Genomic DNA, 19,579 nt, shown 5'->3' with positions numbered 1-19,579 from the left:
ACGGGGAACACACCAGCCATTGGATTTGGTGACCAGGAGATTATCAGGATCACCCCATCCCAGGTGCTGGAGACCAAACACAGGGCCTTGAGCATGTTAGGCAAGCACTCTGCCGCTCAGCTAGATTGCCGCTCCAGCCTGATTGTCAGGATTTTCAATGGATCAGTTTCAGTACAGTAATGGTAGAGGTTGCAATCAGAGGTAAGAAAGTATGGGCACATCAAAGGACATCTCCAGGAGGCTTGGTAAAGAGACAGTCAGGACCATAGTGTAAAGGAAGTTGTAACCTGGTCAACAGAAGACCTGAGCATGTTTCTAGGACACAGTACACACCAATGAAGAAGAATTTGCTCCTACTGGATAAGTATGCATTAGCTACTACTTATGTCTCAGCCATAGTGAAAGAAAGACAGCCCTGTCCCCAGCCAGGAAGCACAACACAGTAAGAAACAGACAAGGAGTGAGCGGCTTTACTAACTTTAGAGGGAATTTTTGCAGCTGCCCCGGTGAGGCAGGGAGAGGAACTTCAGAGGTAAATGAGCATTCTCAGGCAGATAAGCCTGGAGTCTACAATGGCACAGTCCTGCTGTGGGCAAGGAGGAGGTGAGAGACAAGTATGAATCCCAACCTGGCATCAGGCAGAGCAGCTCCGCTGTGATGTGTCGTCTACGATGAAGACCTTTGTGCTGTTTAGTAAGAAGGAAAGAGCTGCAAACAGGTTAGAAAAATAATGAATGGACCAGGTGTGGTGTCACAGACCTGGAATCTCAGCTACCCTTGGGGCTGAAGCAGGAGGATTGCAAGTTCAAGGCCAGACAGAGGTACAGAGTAACTTCAAGGCCAGCTTGGACAACTCAGTGAACCCTGTCTCAAAACTGAAAGTGTTTTAAAGGGGGTGGGACAGAGACAGTGGCAGCATTCACAGGGCCTGCAGAGGTCTGGGCCACTTGGCCCAGTGCTGAGAGGGGAAGTAAACATGAGCCTCCATCCAAAACCTAGAAGCTGTCTCCAATTGATAGCTACTCACAGGTGAAAAAATTAGTTTTCTCTAATGGAGCCTCACTGGGTATACAAACTACTCTGAAGGCCAGACCCCAGGACCAGCAGTAGTTGGCCAACACAAAATGAAATCAATGGCATTTTTTAAAGGTTCTTTGTCACATATGCTTTGTAATGGCTCTTCCTCTTCCTCTTCTTCCTCTTCTTCATCTTTCTTCCTCTTTCTCTTTCCCTCCTTCTTCTTCCTCTTCCTCTCCTTCTCCTTCTCTTCCTTCTTCTTCCTCCTCCCCTTCCTCCTCCTCCTTTTAACTTCCAGGTATTATGTCCAGTTTTGTGTTTTTATGGGATTTCTGTATGTGTGTACATGCGTGTCACTACATCTATACTGTTTCCTGGGCCTTTTCTTTGGCTCTTTTTCTTCTATTTGTTTGCTTATTTCCTAGTCTGGTTTATTTGTTTTTACTTATATAATTTTATTTCATTTTTTAGATGTCTGCTTGTATTCTAGTGAGAGAAAAAGAAAGGGTGTGGATTTGGTGCTTGGGGAGTAGGGAAGGATCTAGGAGGATCCGAATTATTTTATAAAAAAACTATTTTCAATATAAAAATAGATGTATAAACAAATAAATAAAATAAAAAGAATGCTCTTTGAAAGTCTCCAAAGGGGTCTTCCAACCCCAATACTCCAGATTATACCACTTTAATCCTAAACTTCAAGGAGGGTGACCAAGTGTCCACTATGTTCCTAGGGAGGTGACACAGCTGTACCTTAGGGACTAAGGTGAGGCTACCCACTGATACACTGTTAGACTTGTTCCTGTTTAAATTTGTCCCTTTGTGGGTTTTCTGTAGCCTTTCATCTGTATGCATGTGCCATGTCCCCATTAGCCACAGATCCCTGAGGCTAGGCCTTCTCATCTCCTCCCTCTCCACATCCCACATCCTGGTACACAGTGGTCCTAGACCCAGCTTTGTTCTCCCCTCAGGGTTGACTGGACAGGCAGTGAACCGCCACCCTACCGGCCCACATTCTATGATGGCTGGCAGATTCCAGAGCCCTATTCCATGGTAAGGCTTGCACAGCACTGAGACTACACAAAGCTCTTCCAGTCCAGGTCAAAACCACATAACAACTAAGGGGTGGGTCATATGGGTACCTGTTGGGGAGGTAGGCAATGGGCAAGAGGCAGCTGTTGTAGGCCTGGGATGGTTGGGTAGCCCTCCTTGCCACTGCACTGGCCACCTCCTGTTCTAACCCACTCTGGTTTTGTTTCTTATAGGAACCCCTAAGACACCAGAATTCTATTTCCCTCCGGTATGTCTCGGGCTTAGTGGATGCTCACAGTCACAGGGAGGGAGGTACAGGGTAGAGCCTTCACATCTGACAGAGAAGGGGGTACAGGGCAGAGCCTTCATACCTGACAGAGAAGGGGTACAGGGCAGAGCCTTCATACCTGACAGAGAAGGGGGTACAGGGCAGAGCCTTCATACCTGACAGGGAGAGGGGTACAGGGCAGAGTCTTCACACCTGACAGGGAGGGGGTACAGGGCAGGGCCTTCATACCTGACAGAGAAGGGGGTACAGGGCAGAGCCTTCACACCTGACAGAGAGGGGGTACAGGGCAGAGCCTTCACACCTGACAGAGAGGGGGTACAGGGCAGAGCCTTCATACCTGACAGAGAAGGGGTACAGGGCAGAGTCTTCATACCTGACAGGGTGGGGGTACAGGGCAGAGTCTTCACACCTGACAGGGAGGGGGTACAGGGCAGAGCTTTCACACCTGATGGGGAGGCGGGTACAGGGAAGAGCCTACACACCTGACAGAGAAGGGGGTACAGGGCAGAGCCTTCACACCTGACATGGAGGGGGTACAGGGCAAAGCTTTTACCCTGACAGGGAGGGGGTACAGGGCAGAGCTTTCACACCTGACAGGGAGGGGGTACAGGGCAGAGCTTTCACACCTGACAGGGAGGGGTACAGGGCAGAGCCTTCACACCTGACAGGGAGGGGGTACAGAGCAGAGTCTTCACACCTGACAGAGAAGGGGGTACAGGGCAGAGTCTTCACACCTGACAGGGAGGGGGGTACAGGGCAGAGCCTTCACACCTGACAGGAAGGGGTACAGGGCAGAGCCTTCACACCTGACAGGGAGGGGGTACAGGGCAGAGCCTTCACACCTGACAGAGAAGGGGTACAGGGCAGAGCCTTCACACCTGACAGAGAAGGGGGTACAGGGCAAAGCTTTCACACCTGACAGGGAGGGGGTACAGGGCAGAGCTTTCACACCTGACAGGGAGGGGGTACAGGGCAGAGCTTTCACACCTGACATGGAGGGGGTACAGGGCAGAGCTTTCACACCTGATGGGGAGGGGGTACAGGGCAGAGCCTTCACACCTGACAGAGAAGGGGGTACAGGGCAGAGTCTTCACACCTGACAGGGAGGGGGGTACAGGGCAGAGCCTTCACACCTGACAGGAAGGGGTACAGGGCAGAGCCTTCACACCTGACAGGGAGGGGGTACAGGGCCTTCACACCTGACAGGGAGGGGGTACAGGGCCTTCACACCTGATGGGGAGGGGGTACAGGGCAGAGCCTTCACACTGTGGAACACTACATCTCAGAGACCATCTGCACTTTCTCTTAGCCGGATACAGACATGTGCAAAGATGCCTTTCCTCTACCTTGGGTGAAACTGCAGTTTCTTACCTCCTAGTCTCCAAATCCTTTTTCTTGTATCGTCTGAGTCCCTACAGCTCAGGTATAAAATACTCAGAGCAGAATCAGGATCTAGAAAACGCCACTTCTGGAAATGTTCTGAGATAAATGATACTTCAGAGCCCCTCCTGTCTGCAGAACCTCATACCCCAATCCCCACCTAACACTATTGCCATCAAGATCCTATGGAAACTCAGAGTCACCAACAGACCCTAGCTAGGAGCTACTGGGAGGGGGGCGGTCTCTTGTGGCTGGGCCAGGGGCACTGTTCCCTTTTGCCAGCCATCCTGACTCTGTCTCTCACCTCAACTCAGAGGTTCTAGGATGAGGAGCAGCCTACACTTCCCTCAGGATGAGCCATACAGCCATGGCTCCGAACATGAGGACTCAAACCTCCCACCCTCCAGCCCCAGCCCTGCCAAACCAGTCCTGAAAATGCAAGTCCTGTATGAGTTTGAAGCGAGGAATGCCCAGGAACTAACTGTGGCACAGGGAGAGATTCTGGAGGTGAGGCCCATGCCTGAAGCCAGAAAGAGAAGTGATTGGTGGGAGGTATGGTTAGCCTGGAGTGGGTGGCTTACAGAGAGAGAGAAGCGGGAAGTGGCAGAGACCGGAGAAGGCCAAGGAGAAAGAGGGGTGGGAGGGATGGAGGAGGCTGATGTGGTGGTTCTTGGCAGGTTTTGGACCAGAGCAAGAGGTGGTGGCTGGTGAAGAATGAAGCAGGACAGACTGGCTACATTCCCAGTAACATCCTGGAGCCGCTGCCGGCTGGAGTTCCTAGAAGCCACAGACCATCATCCTTCAGGGTACTAAGCAGCCTAGGATGAGCAGAAGCCCCGAGTCCCGAGTCAGAAGTGGTAGCAGGGAGGATTAGGTGACAAAGGGAAATGATCTTGTTCAGTTTAATCAGTATCCCTGCAGGCTCCCGGGGGGGGGGGGGTAAGTTCATCTAGAGTGTGAACAAAACTTAAGTCAGGGTCCCTGCCAAACCAGAAAACCAGATCGCAGGAGAAGGACCCACCCAATATGGGAGGCTGTGCACGGCTGTGAGAAGGATGATCTCTGACTTCCAAGTATCCTTGATTCTAGGCTCCAATGCTTCGTCTCAGCTCAAAACCTGCGGAAGTCACGGCCTGGCTACAAGCAGAGAACTTCTCCACTATGTGAGTGCCCAGTCCCATGGGGCGGAGGGGAGAGACCCCTTCCCCCTCAGAGACCTAAACATGCAATTTTAGGTCCAACTTCCATTGTACATGATTCCATCTTAGGCTTAAACGAAAAAGGACAGGAGAAGGTGGCTGGTCTGAGCCCTGAGTAGGGTGCCAAGTGGGGAGACCATATGCAGCGAAAGAGCAGGGGTCAAGGGTAGTGGATTCTGGAAGAACCTGGGCTGTCACCTTCACCATCCCTCCCTTCCAGAACATTTTCTTCTAAAGTGCTCATGTCCTCAAACCTAGCCGTTCCATAACTGACTTATTCCTGCACCTGCAGATCCCTAATTCCTGTAACCCAGCTTTCCTTCTCTACACAAATACTAAGGCCAAGCATTCCCCCGCCCCACCCCTGGTGGATTCCACCACTGTTATTTACAGAACTGTGAGGACCCTTGGGTCCTTGATGGGAAACCAGCTACTTCACATGAGATTCGGGGAGCTGCAGATGCTATGTCCACAAGAGGCCTCACGGATCCAGGCCCGTCTGGATGCTGTCAGAAGGATGCTGGGGGTGAGATCCTAACTCCCACCCAGAGATTTTTAATCCTCGGGATGAGAAGGGGAGAGCTGGGAACACTAGGTATGGGTATTCCTCTGGGGACTCAGCCCTTCCACTCAGGTGTGTCTGGAAGCTCTGATCACATTGGTGGCATGAACTCTGGAGGTCCCTCGCTTGGGACCAACTCCATATGAATATTTTCTTCCTTTAGATGAGTCATTAGATAGCAGCTCAAATACCTCCAAGACCAAGGATCTCTCATCTCCAAGAGCATTTGGTACCCAGTTAGAGCCCTCAGAAGTCCTCTTTCAGTTTGGGGCAAACCACATGTCCTACATCACACAACAAAGAAGATGAACAAGCCCAGACTCTGAGGCAAATGGTTCCCTTGTTGGGTTGGAACCCTCCCTTCTCCAGTTACTATTTATTTTGCCCCATCCTACGCTTGGCATGCTTATTCCTAGTCTCATTCCTAATCTCTTCCGTTCCACTCCTGCCCAATAAAGAGCATCTTTAAGCCTGTTATGCACCTCTCCCCTTGTCATTTATTCTGGTCCTGGTGGGAACCAAAGGCAGGGAGCAGGGGCTGGGTATGAAACAGCAACAACCCTCTAACCTCTACTGGTCAGATTGAGCTAAAGGGAGAGCTCACTGCAACTGGAGCTGAGGATCATCTCTGCGGACTATGGTCCATTCTCTTCATCCTCTCTAAATAAACTCCAAAATGAGGCTATGCTCACCATTGCTGTTCTTCTATGAGCATGGCCCCCAGTCTAATCCAAAGCTCCTAGTACAGCCGAAGGCATGGCATGTCACAGCAGCAGAGAACCCTCTGCTGACAACTGCAGGCCTTGTTCACACTGGCTGGTGATTCACAGGAATGTGAACAAATAAGTGAGGTAAGCTCTCCTTGGGAACTTGCACTTCAATCAGTGTTTGTTAGGTGAGTCCATCTTGAGCTTTTCCCCACCTATCTCTTTAGTGGCAGAGCCTAGGAACATTGCACTGGGAGGTGAAAGTCCCCAGGTGCACTGCGTGAACTCAGGCCAGTTGGTCCTCTCCCTGTACCTCTGTCCTCAGGTTAAATGAAGCGATTGGGTTGTGTAGTGCCTACTGTCTTTCAGTGTAAATAGTTTACTTTGGTCTCGGAACTCATGAAATGAGCTTATCTTCCCAGAAGAGAAGCTATGCTTTCATTGGTATACTCTTGGTACAGTTTGATGTTCTCGTGGATTCAAGAGCCCCTTGTAGGTTTTATTTTTTTTATTTTATTTTATTTCTTTTTTTGAGACAAGGTTCTCTGTGGAGCTTTGTAGACCAGGCTGACCTCAAACTCACAGAGATCCAACTGCCTCTGCCTCCCAAGTGCTGGGATTAAAGGTGTGCACCACCACCACACAGCCCTTATAGGTTCTTAAAGTGACCCGGGAAATCTCTTTTGGCTGAGCTGAGTACCTTATTTTTAGACAGCACCTATCATTCACTCAACTTCCTGACCTCATGAAATTATCTCTTGTAGCTGGTAACACAAACTACAAAAGGAAAACATTTTCCTAAAAAAAAAAAAAAAAAAAAGGCGAGGTGGGAGCTTTCAGAGCCTGACTTGTCAAGGGCAAACAATCAGAAAAGTTAAGGTCTTAGGATGCAAGGAGATACTAACCCACTGGCCTTAGCTCATCTCAGAGCTGAAAACCAGGGAAAACTATCCCAGTGTCCCCCTGACTTCATAGAAAAAAAACTAGGGTGGAGTAAGAGAATGTATGGCTAGCCCAGCACAGTGCATTCAGTGAAAGTATTAGACAATCCTTAATCTGAATCCTGGACCACCCAGGGAACTTGAGTGGCTCACCCATCTTCTCCAGGCCTCCACTCCTTTTCCTGTAAAATGGGCAGAACACCTCCTGTACAAAGTCATTTCGCCTGAATTGGAATATATTAGCTGCAAGTGAAACACCTAGACCATTGCCTGGCACATTGAGATGCCCTGTACACTTAAATCTCGTTTGTCAAGTTAATTTGTCACTGGCTTTTGTTTTCTTGGGAGGTTTACAGAGTCATATGTCTCTATACTGACTTCTTTGTCAGTAAAATGTCTTTTTTACAAAGTCTGAAGTTTGATTCAGCTAAGCTATGGGGAAACATGATTTCCCTCACCAAGACTTGAGGATTAAGTGCTGGGAGTCCTGGATAGCTGGGCTGTGGAGGGTGATCAGGGCAACTCTGGACTCCACTAACCTCCTCTTTCACAATAGCTCACAAATCCTCTTGCCTACCAAGTACTGACAGTGGTACATGGCTGTGCTCATATTTCAGTTTACTAGGCCGTGAATGAACACAGACGGAAGCTAGGTTCTTCCGGACAGCACAGCAGCCTACAACAATTCTTATACTTTCTTGCAGGAACTGTAACTCCTGTGTCACTAAACCCAAATTTTAATTCTCAGACTTATAAATTTGACCCAGCCACATTTGATGTAGTTGTTTACTTGGTCCTTTCAATGTCTTCCTGTGGTTTCCAGGACAAATGGTTTCCCCCTCACCACACCAGTCACTCTTTTAGCCTCCTTCTCTGGTTCTTTCTCATCCCCCTGCTTCTAAGTGTGGTGCCACAGCAGTACAAGCCCACAGACCTGTCTCTTGTCTACAGCTCTCACTCCCGTGGTAATCTCAGGTACGGCTTTACATGCTGTCTCCACAGTGATGCCTCCCTGTATGCTGAACATTTTTCTGCTGGAGTTCCCTGCCTCCTGCAAAAGAACAGGAGATTGATTCCAGGAACCACATGCTAGAGAGTTAACATCTCACTAGGACCACTACATCTACTTTACTACTTTAAATACTACTTTAAAATAGTAATTTCCCATCCATCCTCTGCCCAGGTAGGTCAGGGGCTGTTTCCGGTTCCAGTACTGCAGCCCTGCTCAGGGACACCTGACCCCAGGGGTCTGCTCACCGGATCTGAACTTGGAGGCAGGATCCAACACATCCAGAGACAGCCAAGGCCCCGGTAACAGTGCCACATCCATCCACGAGAAGAAGACAGACATCTCAGTATTGGAACTGTTTGCAACTACCAGAAGGGGACCTTGGTCCCATACCCACCAAGAGAGGAAGAGACTCCTGCTACACCCACCAGAAGAAAGGATGAGAAGAGGACAATATAAAAGCACATTCAACAACAGCAACAAAAACCAATATTACACCACTGGAAACTAGGAACCATACATCAGGAAGACCTGAACATCACAATGCAGATGAAGCAGAAAAGAATGACCTAAAAAACATCTTCATGAAAATGATAGAGGGCCTCAAAGAGGACATGAGAAAATCCCTTAAAGAAATGGAAGAAAAAACAAACCAAAAATACAAGATATCAATAAATCTCTCAAGGAAACAGTTCAAGACCTAAAACTGAAATAGAGACAATAAACAAAGCACAATCTGAGGGAATGCTGGAAATAGAAAAGATGGGTAAACAATCAGGAACTACAGCTGTAGGCATTACCAACAGAATACAAGAGATGGAAGAGAGAATCTCAGGAGTTGAAGACACACTAGCAGAAATAGAATCATCAATCAAAGAAAATCTTAAGTCCAACAAATCCCTAACACAAAATATCCAGGAAATATGGGATACTGTGAAAAGACCAAACCTAAGAATAATAGGTATAGAAGGTGAAGAAATCCACCTCACAGGGACAGAAAACATATTCATCAAAATCATAGAAGAAAACTTTCCCAACCTAAAGACTAGCCAATAAAAATACAAGAAGCCTATAAAACACCAAATAGACTGAGCCAAAAAAAAAAAAGGTCTCCTCGATACATAATAATCAAAACACCAAACATACACAATAAAGAGAAAATATTAAGAGGAGCAAAGGAAAAAGGTCAAGTAATATATAAATGCAAACCTATCAGAATTACATCTGACTTTTCCATGGAAACTCTGAAAGCCAGAAGGTCCTGGATAGATATTCTACCTACACTAAGAGACCACAGATGCCAGACCAGACTACTATACCCAGCAAAGTTTTCAATCAATATAGAAGGAGAAAACAAGATATTCCATGACAAAACCAGATTCAAATAATACATATCCACCAATCAAGCCCTACAGAAAGTTCTGGAAAGAAAACTGCACCCCAAGGATGCCCCAACCCGCGGGGCTCTGGTAATTCGTGAGTCCAAGGTGGATCAGCCTGAAAATAATGGGAGGGAAAGAAAGAACGGGACCAAGCAGGTTTTCTTGTCAAAGCCCCTTTATTGATTATTACAAGGGGTTTTTATAGAGAAAGGAGGAAGCAGAGAAAAAGGAGGTGGGGGGAGGAATGAATGTTAATTGCTCTCAGGCAAGTATCCGGAATCTCCTGTGTTAAGGAAGTGGGGGAAGGAATAGGTGTTAGTTGCTTCTCAGGCCAGGTCCCAGAACCTGAGGGGTGGGATGCTAGGCTAGCTGTCGGCTAGCTAGGCATGGGGGTCGCCAAGGCCGGCTTCTGACACAAGAAAGTTAATTATAACCAGAAAAATATAGGCAATAGATAATCCCACTTTACCAACAGCCAAAAGAAAAAAGGGATGGAATTCCACACATAATTTCATACTACCACCAAATCCAAAACAAACAAGAATGAACAATAAATGGTCATTAATATCCCACAATATTAATGGTCTTAACTCACCTATAAAAAGACACAGGTTAGCAGAATGGATAAGACAGAATCCATCCTTCAGCTGCATACAAGAAACACACCGAAACTTCAAAGAGAGATGGTACCTAAGAATTAAAGGTTGGGAAAAAATTTTCCAATCAAATGGACCCAAGAAACAAGCGGGGGTAGCAATCCTAATATCCAACAGATTGGACTTTAAACTAAAATCAATCAAAAGAGATGAAGGAGGTCACTTCCTACTCATCACAGGAGAAATCCATCAGGATGAAGTCTCAATTGTGAACATTTATGCCCCAAATACAAAGGCATCCACGTTTGTAAAAGAAACATTACTAAAACTCAAATCACACATAAAACCTCATACACTTATAGTGGGAGACTTCAACACACAACTCTCATTACTGGACAGGAACATAAGACAGAAACTTAACAAAGAAACAAAGGAACTAATAGAAGTTGTGGTGTAATTGGACTCAACAGATATCTATAGAACATTCCGTCCAAATACAAAACAATATACCTTCTTCTCAGCACGACATGGAACCTTCTCTAAAATCGACTACATACTTAGCACCATAGCAAACCTCAATAGGTACAAAAAATTAAAATAACCCCTGGTATCTTATCAGACAACCAGGCTTTAAAGTTAGAATTCAACAACACAAATTGCAGAAAACCTACAAACTCATGGAGATTAAGTAACACCCAATTGCACAATTCCTGGGTGCAATTAAAAAACGAAATTAAAGATTTCCTAGAATTCAGTGAGAATGCGGACACAACATACCCAAACCTATGGGACACTTTGAAAGCAGTGCTAAGAGGAAAGTTCATAGTGCTAAGTGTCCACATGAAGAAACAGGAGAATAATCAAGCTAGAGAATTAACAGCACAACTGAAAGCTTTAGAACACAAAGAAGCCAATACACCCCAGAGGAACAGACACCAGGAAATAATCAAATTGAGGGCTGAAATCAATAAAATGGAAACTAGGAGAACAATACAAAGAATCAATTTAACGAAGAGTTGGTTCTTTGAGAAAATCAACGAGATAGACAAACCTTTATCCAAACTTACCAAACAGCAGAGAGTAAACATGCAAATCAATAAAATCAGGAATGAAAAGGGGGACATAACAACAGACACAGAGGAAATCCAGAGAATCATGAGGTCATACTTAGAAAAAACTGTACTCCTCAAAATTAGAAAATCTAAAGGAAATAGACAATTTTCTAGACAGATTTCATTTACCAAAATTAAATCAAGAACAGATAAGCAACTTAAATAGACCTATAACCCCTAATGAAATTGAAGCAGTCATCAGAAGTCTCCCAACCAAAAAAAGCCCAGGGCCAGATGGCTTCAGTGCAGAATTCTACCAGAAATTCAAGGAACAGCTAATACCAATTCTCGAAAAGTATTCCACACAACAGAAGCAGAAGGGTCATTGCCAAACTCTTTTTATGAGGCTTCAATAACCTTGATACCCAAGCCACACAAAGACACAACTAAGAAAGAGAACTACAGACCAATATCCTTCATGAACATTGATGCAAAAATTCTCAATAAAATACTGGCAAATCGAATCCAAGAACACATCAGAGAAATCATCCACCATGATCAAGTAGGCTTCATCCCAGGGATGCAAGGATGGTTCAACATACTAATCCATCAATGTAATCCACCATATAAACAGAATAATAAAGAAAAACCACATGATCATCTCACTAGATGCCAAAAATCCTTTGACAAAATCCAACACTCCTTCATGATAAAGGTCTTGGAGAAATCAGGGATAACAGGAACATATCTCAACATAATAAAAGCAATATATAGCAAGCCAACAGCCAACATCAAATTAAATGGAGAGAGGCTCAATGCAATTGCTCTAAAATCAGGGACAAGACAAAGCTGTCCACTCTTTCCATACCTCTTCAATATTGTCAAGGGAATACAAATTGGAAAGGAAGAAGTCAAACTCTCACTATTTGCAGAAGATATGATAGTCTACATAAGTGACCCAAAAAACTCTACCAGGGAACTCCTACAGCTGATAAACACCTTGAGCAAAGTGGCAGGATACAAGATTCACTCAAAAAAAATCTGTAGCCCTACTGTATACAGATGACACATTGGTGGGGAAAGAAAATCAGAGAAACATCACCCTTTACCATTGCCACAAACAACATAAAATACCTTGGGGTAACATTAACCAAAAAAGTGCAAGACCTGTATCATAAGAATTTTGAGTCTCTAAAGAAAGAAATTAAAGAAGATACCAGAAAATGGAAAGGTTTCCCATGCTCTTGGATAGGTAGGATCAACAAAGTAAAAATGGCAATCTTGCCACAAGCATCTACAGATTCAATGCAATCCCCATCAAAATCCCAGCACAATTCTTCACAGACCTTAAAAGAACAATTCTCAACTTTATATGGAGAAACAAAAGTTCCAGGATAGCCAAAACAACTCTGTACAATCAAGGAACTTCTGGAGCCATCACCATCCCTGACTTCAAGCTCTATTACAGAGCTATGGTCCTGAAAACAGCTTGGCATTGGCACAAAAGTAGACAGGTAGACCAATGGAATAGAGTTGAAAACCTGATATTAACTGGCACACCTACAAACACCTGATTTTTGATAAAGAAGCTAAAGCAATATGATGGAATAAAGAGAGCATCTTCAACAAATGGTGCTGGCATAACTGGATGCTGGCATGTAGAAGACTTCGGATAGATCCATGTCTATCGCCATGCACAAAACTTAAGTCCAAATGGATCAACGACCTGAACATAAATCCAGTCACACTAAAGCTATTAGAAGACAAAGTGGAAAATACCCTTGAATTAATTGGTACAGGAGACTGCTTCCTGGATATTATACCAGTAGCACAGACATTGAGATTAACAATTGATAAATGGGACCTCCTGAAACTGAGAAGCTTCTGTAAGGCAAAGGACACGTTCAGCAAGACAAAATGGCAGCCCACAGACTGGGAAAAGATATTCACCAGCCCCACATCTGACATTGGGCTGATCTCCAAAATATACAAAGAACTCAAGAAGCTAGTCTCCAAAACACCAAACAATCCAATTAAAAGTGGGGTACAGAACTAAATAGACAATTCTCAATAGAGGAATCTAAGATGGCTGAAAGACACATAAAGTGTTCAACATCCTTAGCCATCAGGGAAATGCAAATCAAAACAACTCTGAGACAACATCTTACTCCTGTCAGAGTGGCCAAAATCAAAAACACCAATGACAGTTTATGCTGGAGAGGATGTGGAGAAAGGTGAACACTCCTCCACTGCTGGTGGGAGTGCCAACTTGTACAGTCACTTTGGAAATCAGCATGGGGGTTCCTCAAGAAAATGGGAATCAGGCTACCACAAGATCCAGCAGTTCTACTCTTAGGCATATACCCAAAAGAAGCACATTCATACAACAAGGACATATGTTCAACAATGTTCTTAGCAGCACTATCTGTAATAGCCAGAAACTGGAAGCAGCCTAGATGCCCCTCAACTGAAGAATAGATAGAGAAAATGTGGTACATTTACACAATGGAGTACTACTAAGCAGAAAAAAAAAAAAACAATGGAATCTTGAAATTTGCAGGAAAATGGATGGAACTATTCTGAGCCAGGTAACCCAATCACAAAAGACAAACATGGTATGTACTCACTCATATGTGGATTTTAGACATAGAGTAAAGGATTACCAGCCTACAATCCACACTGCCAGAGAAGCTAGGAAACAAGGAGGACCCTGAGAGAGACATACATGGTCCCCTGGAGAAGGGGAAAGGGACAAGATCTCCTGAGCAAATTGGGAGCACGGGAAGAGGGGGGAGGGAACTAGGAGAATGAGAAGGGGAGAAGAGGAGGGGTGAGGAGGACATGAGAGAGCAGAAAGGTTGAGTTGGGGGAAGAATAGAAGATAACAAGAATGGAGACACCATAATAGAGGGAGACATTTTAAGTTTACAGAGAAATCAGGCACTAGTGAAATGTCTAGAGATCTACAAAGATGACACCAGCTAACAATCTAAACAACAGAGGAGAGGCTTCCTTAAATGCCCTCCCCTGATAATGAGATTGATGACTGACTTATATGCCACCCGGTAGCCCTCATCCAGCAGCTGGTGGAAGTAGAAGCAGACACCCACAACTAATCACTGAATAGAATTGGAATCCAGATGCAGAGAAAGACAAGTGATGAGCAAAGGGGTCCAGACCAAGCTGGTGAAACCCACAGAAACTGACCTGAGCATTGGGGAGCTCTTGCTCCCCACACTGATAGTTGGGATACCAGCATGGGATTGACCCAGACCCCAGGAACATGGGTTTCAGTGAGGAAACCTCAGAAATCTACGGGACCTCCTGTAGTAGTTCAGTACTTATCCTTAGCATAGGTGTGGACTTTGGGAGCCGATTCCACATAGAGGGATATTTCCTGAGCCAAGACACACCGGAGTGGGCCTAGGCCCTATCCCAAAGGATAGGATAGACTCTGTTGATACCCTATCGAAGGCCTCACTCCCCAGTGGGAGCAGAAAGGATATGTGATAGGTAGGGTTTTAGTTGTGGAGTAGGTGGTAAGGGAAGAGAGGAGGGAGAGGGAACTGGGATTGTCATGCAAAACAATCTTGTTTCTAATTCAAATAAAAAAAATCTGCCAAAAACAAAGACAAAAATAGTAATTTCCCTTCCCACTGGAGCCATCATCAGCTCATTCCTACTCCCTTTACTGTTTTTGCTGTTTCACTCCATAATATTTGTATATTTCTCTGGATTATGATACACTGATATTTATTTGTTTCTATTTCTTACCATTAGTATATAAATTCCTCCATGACTGGTTATTTGTTTGCTGATTCCAGTCTTAGATCCCTAGCATCTATGTAGGTAAATCAGCAGAAGAGCATCCTACTCTCCTCTCTACAGAAAGAAGCTAGGTCAGCTTCCTAAAGAGGAGTCTGACACTGTCTCTCATCTCAGCAAAGCATCCAGATCTGTACTGTTCAAGGAATACGAATTAACCTGAGCATAACAATGAGCATAAGAATGAGACTAGGCTTAATGGAGGTCTATTTTAAGTGTAAGATACTAAAACAACAATAGAACATATCTTAATAATTTTCATATTACATTCTGAAACAGTATATAGTGGGCTAAATAAAGTATATTGTAGAATCACACCCCCTCTTTTATTAGAACATTTAAAAAATCATGTGTGCCTTGTATTATACTTCTAGTGGACTTCATGGTCTAGATTTTATATACTCCTCACAGAGCAGAGAAAAAAACACTCAAATTCTCTGTCAGTCAATACCCTTCGCAAACTGCTGCCAAACAACATATTATGTCGTCTTCTATCGCAACCTCATAAACCAGCCAAACCCAACAGCACCTGCCTTTTCCTTGCACATCTATTTCCCACCTTTCAGTGTTTGCTCTACCGTCCTCCTGCCTGGACTGTCCTTTCAGTTATTTCCAATGTACATAACCTTTCCTTTTTCTCAGTGGCCCTGCTCAGTGTCCACAGCCTCCCTCAAAGCCTTCGCAGGGCCACTTTGTACCTTGGGTAGGGGATATTTCTACCCCCCAAAGTATACCCTTAGGTATTGCCTTATATCTGAATCATTTCCTACCTCACAGTTTTTATGTGTCTAAGTGATTTATTAGCTCTTGTAGTTGTTATCATGCTTTCTTCCACAGCCCTTCACAAGTCCCTCCGAGGGAACCAAAGACAATGGTTCCTTTGTGGTCAGAATTCCGACTCTCGCTGACCAGTGCCAACTCATTATGCGGCATGACTCTCACGCTCCCCAGGTAACTAAGGTCCAGGTCCCTACTACCGGGCTGTAGACGCATCAGCTCAGCGGCGGCGGCGGAGGAAGTTCGCACCGTAAGATTTCAGGCGCCGCCGGAGCCGCGCGTGCGCGTGCGCGTGGCCCAGTGACCACGCGGAGGGCGGGTGGAGCACCGAGCGAGGAAGGAGGAGCCAGTCCGATCACATTGGCCCCGCCCACAGCGTCCGGTATAAAGTTGGGCGCCCACAGGCCTTCGCATATCCCCGCAGTGGCTCAGATCTTCCAACATGTCGTGCAAGTCGTCGTCGTCTATGGTTCTGGGTTACTGGGATATCCGCGGGGTGAGTGGCCCCTCTCCAGCCCAGCCGCTGGGGCTGGGACATGGTGCTGGCGGCTGGCCGGAGGGGGTCGCAAGGGGCCGGTGGTGGGGCGAGGGCAGCAGCCGGTGTGGAGGCGGCCTCCCGGCTGTGATCAGCATCAGCTAAACTGCCCTCCGAGGTCTACCTCCGGCCAGCCTATGGGGTACCCAGGCCCGTGGGGAGAGGAGGAGACTAGACGGGACCAGCGCGAAAGGGCTGCTTAACGACAATTTCCCCAGCATGCCAGGGGCTTGGCAGCGTTGGGCTGGGGACGTTGGAAGCGTCCCCAGCCCAATGGGGGCGGGGGCGGGGGTTGGAAGCGAGTGGGAACCACGCAGGCGCGCTGACGGGCGCCCTTCTCTGTACCCTACCTTTAGCTGGCTCATGCCATCCGCATGCTCCTGGAATATACTGATACCAGCTATGAGGAGAAACGGTACACGTGTGGAGAAGGTAACGTCTGTGGGTGCCCGTGGCCCTCTGCACAGGGGGCCAGGGCGGCCTTCCAGTTGTCTTTCACCCTGCTCCAGTCAGCTGGGAACTGTACCAGGAGAAACTCATCCATGGGGTTTCCCCTTGCTGTCCAAGCCCATCTTAATACGGAGGTTGCAGAAACCCAGGATTAGGTTTTGGGCATTGGGAGCTTGAAGTGTCAGGTCTAAGTCATTTCTCGACTGTCTTGGTAAGGGAGTTGGGTCCCACTTTTCTCTTACAGCTCCTGACTATGATAGAAGCCAATGGCTGGACGTGAAATTCAAACTAGATCTGGATTTTCCTAACGTAGGTGGCTTTGGAGGAGTGGGCAGAAGGGAAGGCCTTTAGTTATCCATCCTTTACTTCATCTCTGGTTTGGTAGAATCTAGAATATAGGTTCTTCACATGGAGAGAATGGGTAGAATTCAAGGGCCATTGAACGGGAGGGAGAGCAACATTGTAATTCCCACTAACAACTATCAAACTCCAACATTTTCCTCTCTCATAAAGACAGGCTTTAAGAGACATTAGTAACTAGCTGTGTCTGTTTTGTCACTGAGAGAAGTCAGGTATTTCCATATTCTCCTGAATGTGTCCCCGTATCTTAAGTGTCGTGGTTGCTAAGTGCTCTTTAATGTATCCATAAGCACACTACTCTTACAGTTCTACTTTAAAATATAAAATACTTATTTTTTAAAAGTATTCTGAGAAAGTCAACACACATACATTCACACTGACACACAAAATTTAAGCACCCTTGTCTAGAATCAGGTGAGGACTGAGGGCTAATTTCTGTTTATGTTGTTCGTTCTCCTAGCCTCTGTTGTCTGGAGTCTACTGCTTTAAAAGTCTCTTTTCCCGAAGAGTGGAGGAAACAAGACCAAGCTAGGTTCACTATTTTGCTTTTTCCTTCTAGCTGCCCTACCTTATGGACGGGAAGAACAAGCTCACCCAGAGCAACGCCATCTTGCGTTACATCGCCCGCAAGCATAACATGTGTGAGTGGCCAAAGCCAATGCCAGAGACAGGCAGTGGGCCCGCATGGAGGTAGGTAACCCCAAGGATGATTTGTTGCCCGCCATCTGACCTACAGGTGGCGACACTGAAGAAGAAAAGATACGAGTGGACATCATGGAGAACCAGATAATGGACTTCCGCATGCAGCTGGTCCGGCTCTGCTACAATTCTGACCATGTGAGCTTCCTTATCTGGGATCGGCTGTGTGGGGTTTCAAGCAACAGTGCTAAGAACTGCTCTGCTCTCCGCTATAGTCGCCATCTTCCCATTACCTCAATCCCTAAGGATTGGAAACAGATTTTATTGTTTTCTTTGTTTTGTCATGTAATTCAGGTGTTAGCTTCTCTTCCTTTCCAAAGCCCTGCTCCCCATCCTGCCTCCTCCAAGTGAAGGCAGTAAGAAGCTGCCTAAAGAAGGGTCTGCTGTGTCCATCACTGGTCCAGGCCCTGACTACAGCTGCCAGCTATTGTGTGTGTGTGTGTGTGTGTGAGAGAGAGAGAGAGAGAGAGAGAGAGGAGAGAGAAAGAGAAGGAAGGAGGGAGGGAGTGAGGGAGGGAGGGAAAGAGAGGAGGAGAGAAGGAGGGAGAGAGAGAACAATGTGTGCAAAAGACAACATTAATGAGGGACCCCGGAATCAAACTCTGGTCACTCCTGTTGAACGACCCAACAGCTATTGCTCCTTTTCCCTCCTAGGAAAACCTGAAGCCTCAGTACTTGGAACAACTACCTTCACAGCTGAAACAGTTCTCATTGTTCCTGGGGAAATTCTCATGGTTTGCAGGGGAAAAGGTAGGAAGAAGGCACAGGGAGAGGAGCCTGTCTGCCTCTGCGGGTGCTGGTGAACTCCTCAGGCCTGACATCTCATTGTCCTCGTTCTAGCTTACCTTTGTGGACTTTCTCACCTATGACGTCTTAGACCAGAACCGTATGTTTGAGCCCAAGTGCCTGGATGAGTTCCCAAATTTGAAGGCTTTCATGTGCCGTTTTGAGGTGATGTTCCATGCCCCTTTCCCACAGAAACAAGCACAGGCTCCCTACACCCTGCTGGTCCCATTGTCCTTGCCCAACACCAACTTCTACATAAAGGGATCAATGGTTAGACAGCTCCAGGCTTCTAAATCTTGGGAAGAGCCTGGCTTGTGCACACCCTGAAAGCAACAGCTGAAAGAAATAGGTGAAAGCAAGCAGCTCGTGAATGATGCTGTCTTGTAGGTCTGCTGGGCGGGGCTAGAGTCATAAGCCCTGGTTTGCTTTTCCTTCAGGCTCTGGAGAAAATTGCTGCATTCCTGCAGTGTGAGCGATTCTTCAAGATGCCAATCAATAACAAGATGGCCAAGTGGGGCAACAAGTGCATATGCTGAGCAACAGACACGATACTACTGGCTCTGTTTCATCCTGTCCCGAGGGGCCTGCATTGTCTTTACTGCGTTTTCTAATAAACAGCAGTTACATTAACTGGTGTGTAGATGGATTTCTTGTAGGGGTAAAGACCAAAAGAGGATAGTGAAGAGATGTTGAAAATGAAGGAGATAAGAATCCATTCCTGACTACACTGACATTCCCTTCTCAGCTGAGTTCAAGGGCCAGAAGTTATCCCCAAACCTGAGTGGGCACTGGAAGTAGAGGCATTGCCCAGTGTCATGTGACAACCGCTTTAAACAGACATATGGGGTACTGCAGTTCAGTGCAGCTTGGGTTCAGGTACTGAGATAGGGACGGGGCATCAGTACAAAGAAATGAACTGTCCAACCACCAGATGAGTTTCACACAAGTGACTGGCCCCGAATAGCTCCAGCAGTCTTTATTTAT

At 46.2% G+C, this 19,579-nt stretch overlaps 2 protein-coding genes across 2 annotated transcripts in view; both read left to right on the top strand.

Annotated features, from left to right (window-relative positions):
• The window catches only part of Eps8l3 (EPS8 like 3), a 27,746-nt gene extending 11,677 nt beyond the window's left edge, over window positions 1-16,069 (top strand). Inside the window, exons 12-19 of the mRNA XM_035451302.1 lie at window positions 1,986-2,067; window positions 2,280-2,314; window positions 4,030-4,222; window positions 4,393-4,521; window positions 4,805-4,878; window positions 5,308-5,440; window positions 7,948-8,099; window positions 15,976-16,069. Coding sequence (XP_035307193.1) covers window positions 1,986-2,067; window positions 2,280-2,314; window positions 4,030-4,222; window positions 4,393-4,521; window positions 4,805-4,878; window positions 5,308-5,440; window positions 7,948-8,099; window positions 15,976-16,069 — 892 coding nt within the window. The remainder of the gene's footprint in view (window positions 1-1,985; window positions 2,068-2,279; window positions 2,315-4,029; window positions 4,223-4,392; window positions 4,522-4,804; window positions 4,879-5,307; window positions 5,441-7,947; window positions 8,100-15,975) is intronic.
• Window positions 16,070-16,105: 36 nt separating this feature from the next.
• On the top strand, window positions 16,106-19,225 carry Gstm3 (glutathione S-transferase mu 3). Its single transcript, XM_027395463.1, has 8 exons — window positions 16,106-16,261; window positions 16,657-16,732; window positions 16,995-17,059; window positions 17,670-17,751; window positions 17,847-17,947; window positions 18,464-18,559; window positions 18,650-18,760; window positions 19,033-19,225. Exons 1-8 carry the CDS (start codon window positions 16,208-16,210, stop codon window positions 19,129-19,131), a joined length of 684 nt encoding a protein of 227 aa, XP_027251264.1. The 5' UTR covers window positions 16,106-16,207; the 3' UTR covers window positions 19,132-19,225.
• The last annotated feature ends 354 nt before the right edge of the window (window positions 19,226-19,579 follow it).

Source organism: Cricetulus griseus (assembly GCF_003668045.3).
Source record: "Cricetulus griseus strain 17A/GY chromosome 1 unlocalized genomic scaffold, alternate assembly CriGri-PICRH-1.0 chr1_0, whole genome shotgun sequence".
Classification (NCBI taxonomy): domain Eukaryota; kingdom Metazoa; phylum Chordata; class Mammalia; order Rodentia; family Cricetidae; genus Cricetulus; species Cricetulus griseus.
Note: the sequence above shows the minus strand (reverse complement) of the source record. Positions and strands in the feature narration are given on the sequence as shown.

Excerpts from the sequence above, each read along its gene's own strand:
- Gstm3 (XM_027395463.1), top strand. The coding sequence starts at position 16,208 with ATGTCGTGCAAGTCGTCGTCGTCTATGGTTCTGGGTTACTGGGATATC. Across the intron at positions 16,733-16,994 it reads ACGGTACACGTGTGGAGAAG|CTCCTGACTATGATAGAAGC; the intron begins GTAACGTCTGTG and ends TTTCTCTTACAG. Across the intron at positions 17,752-17,846 it reads CGCCCGCAAGCATAACATGT|GTGGCGACACTGAAGAAGAA; the intron begins GTGAGTGGCCAA and ends TCTGACCTACAG.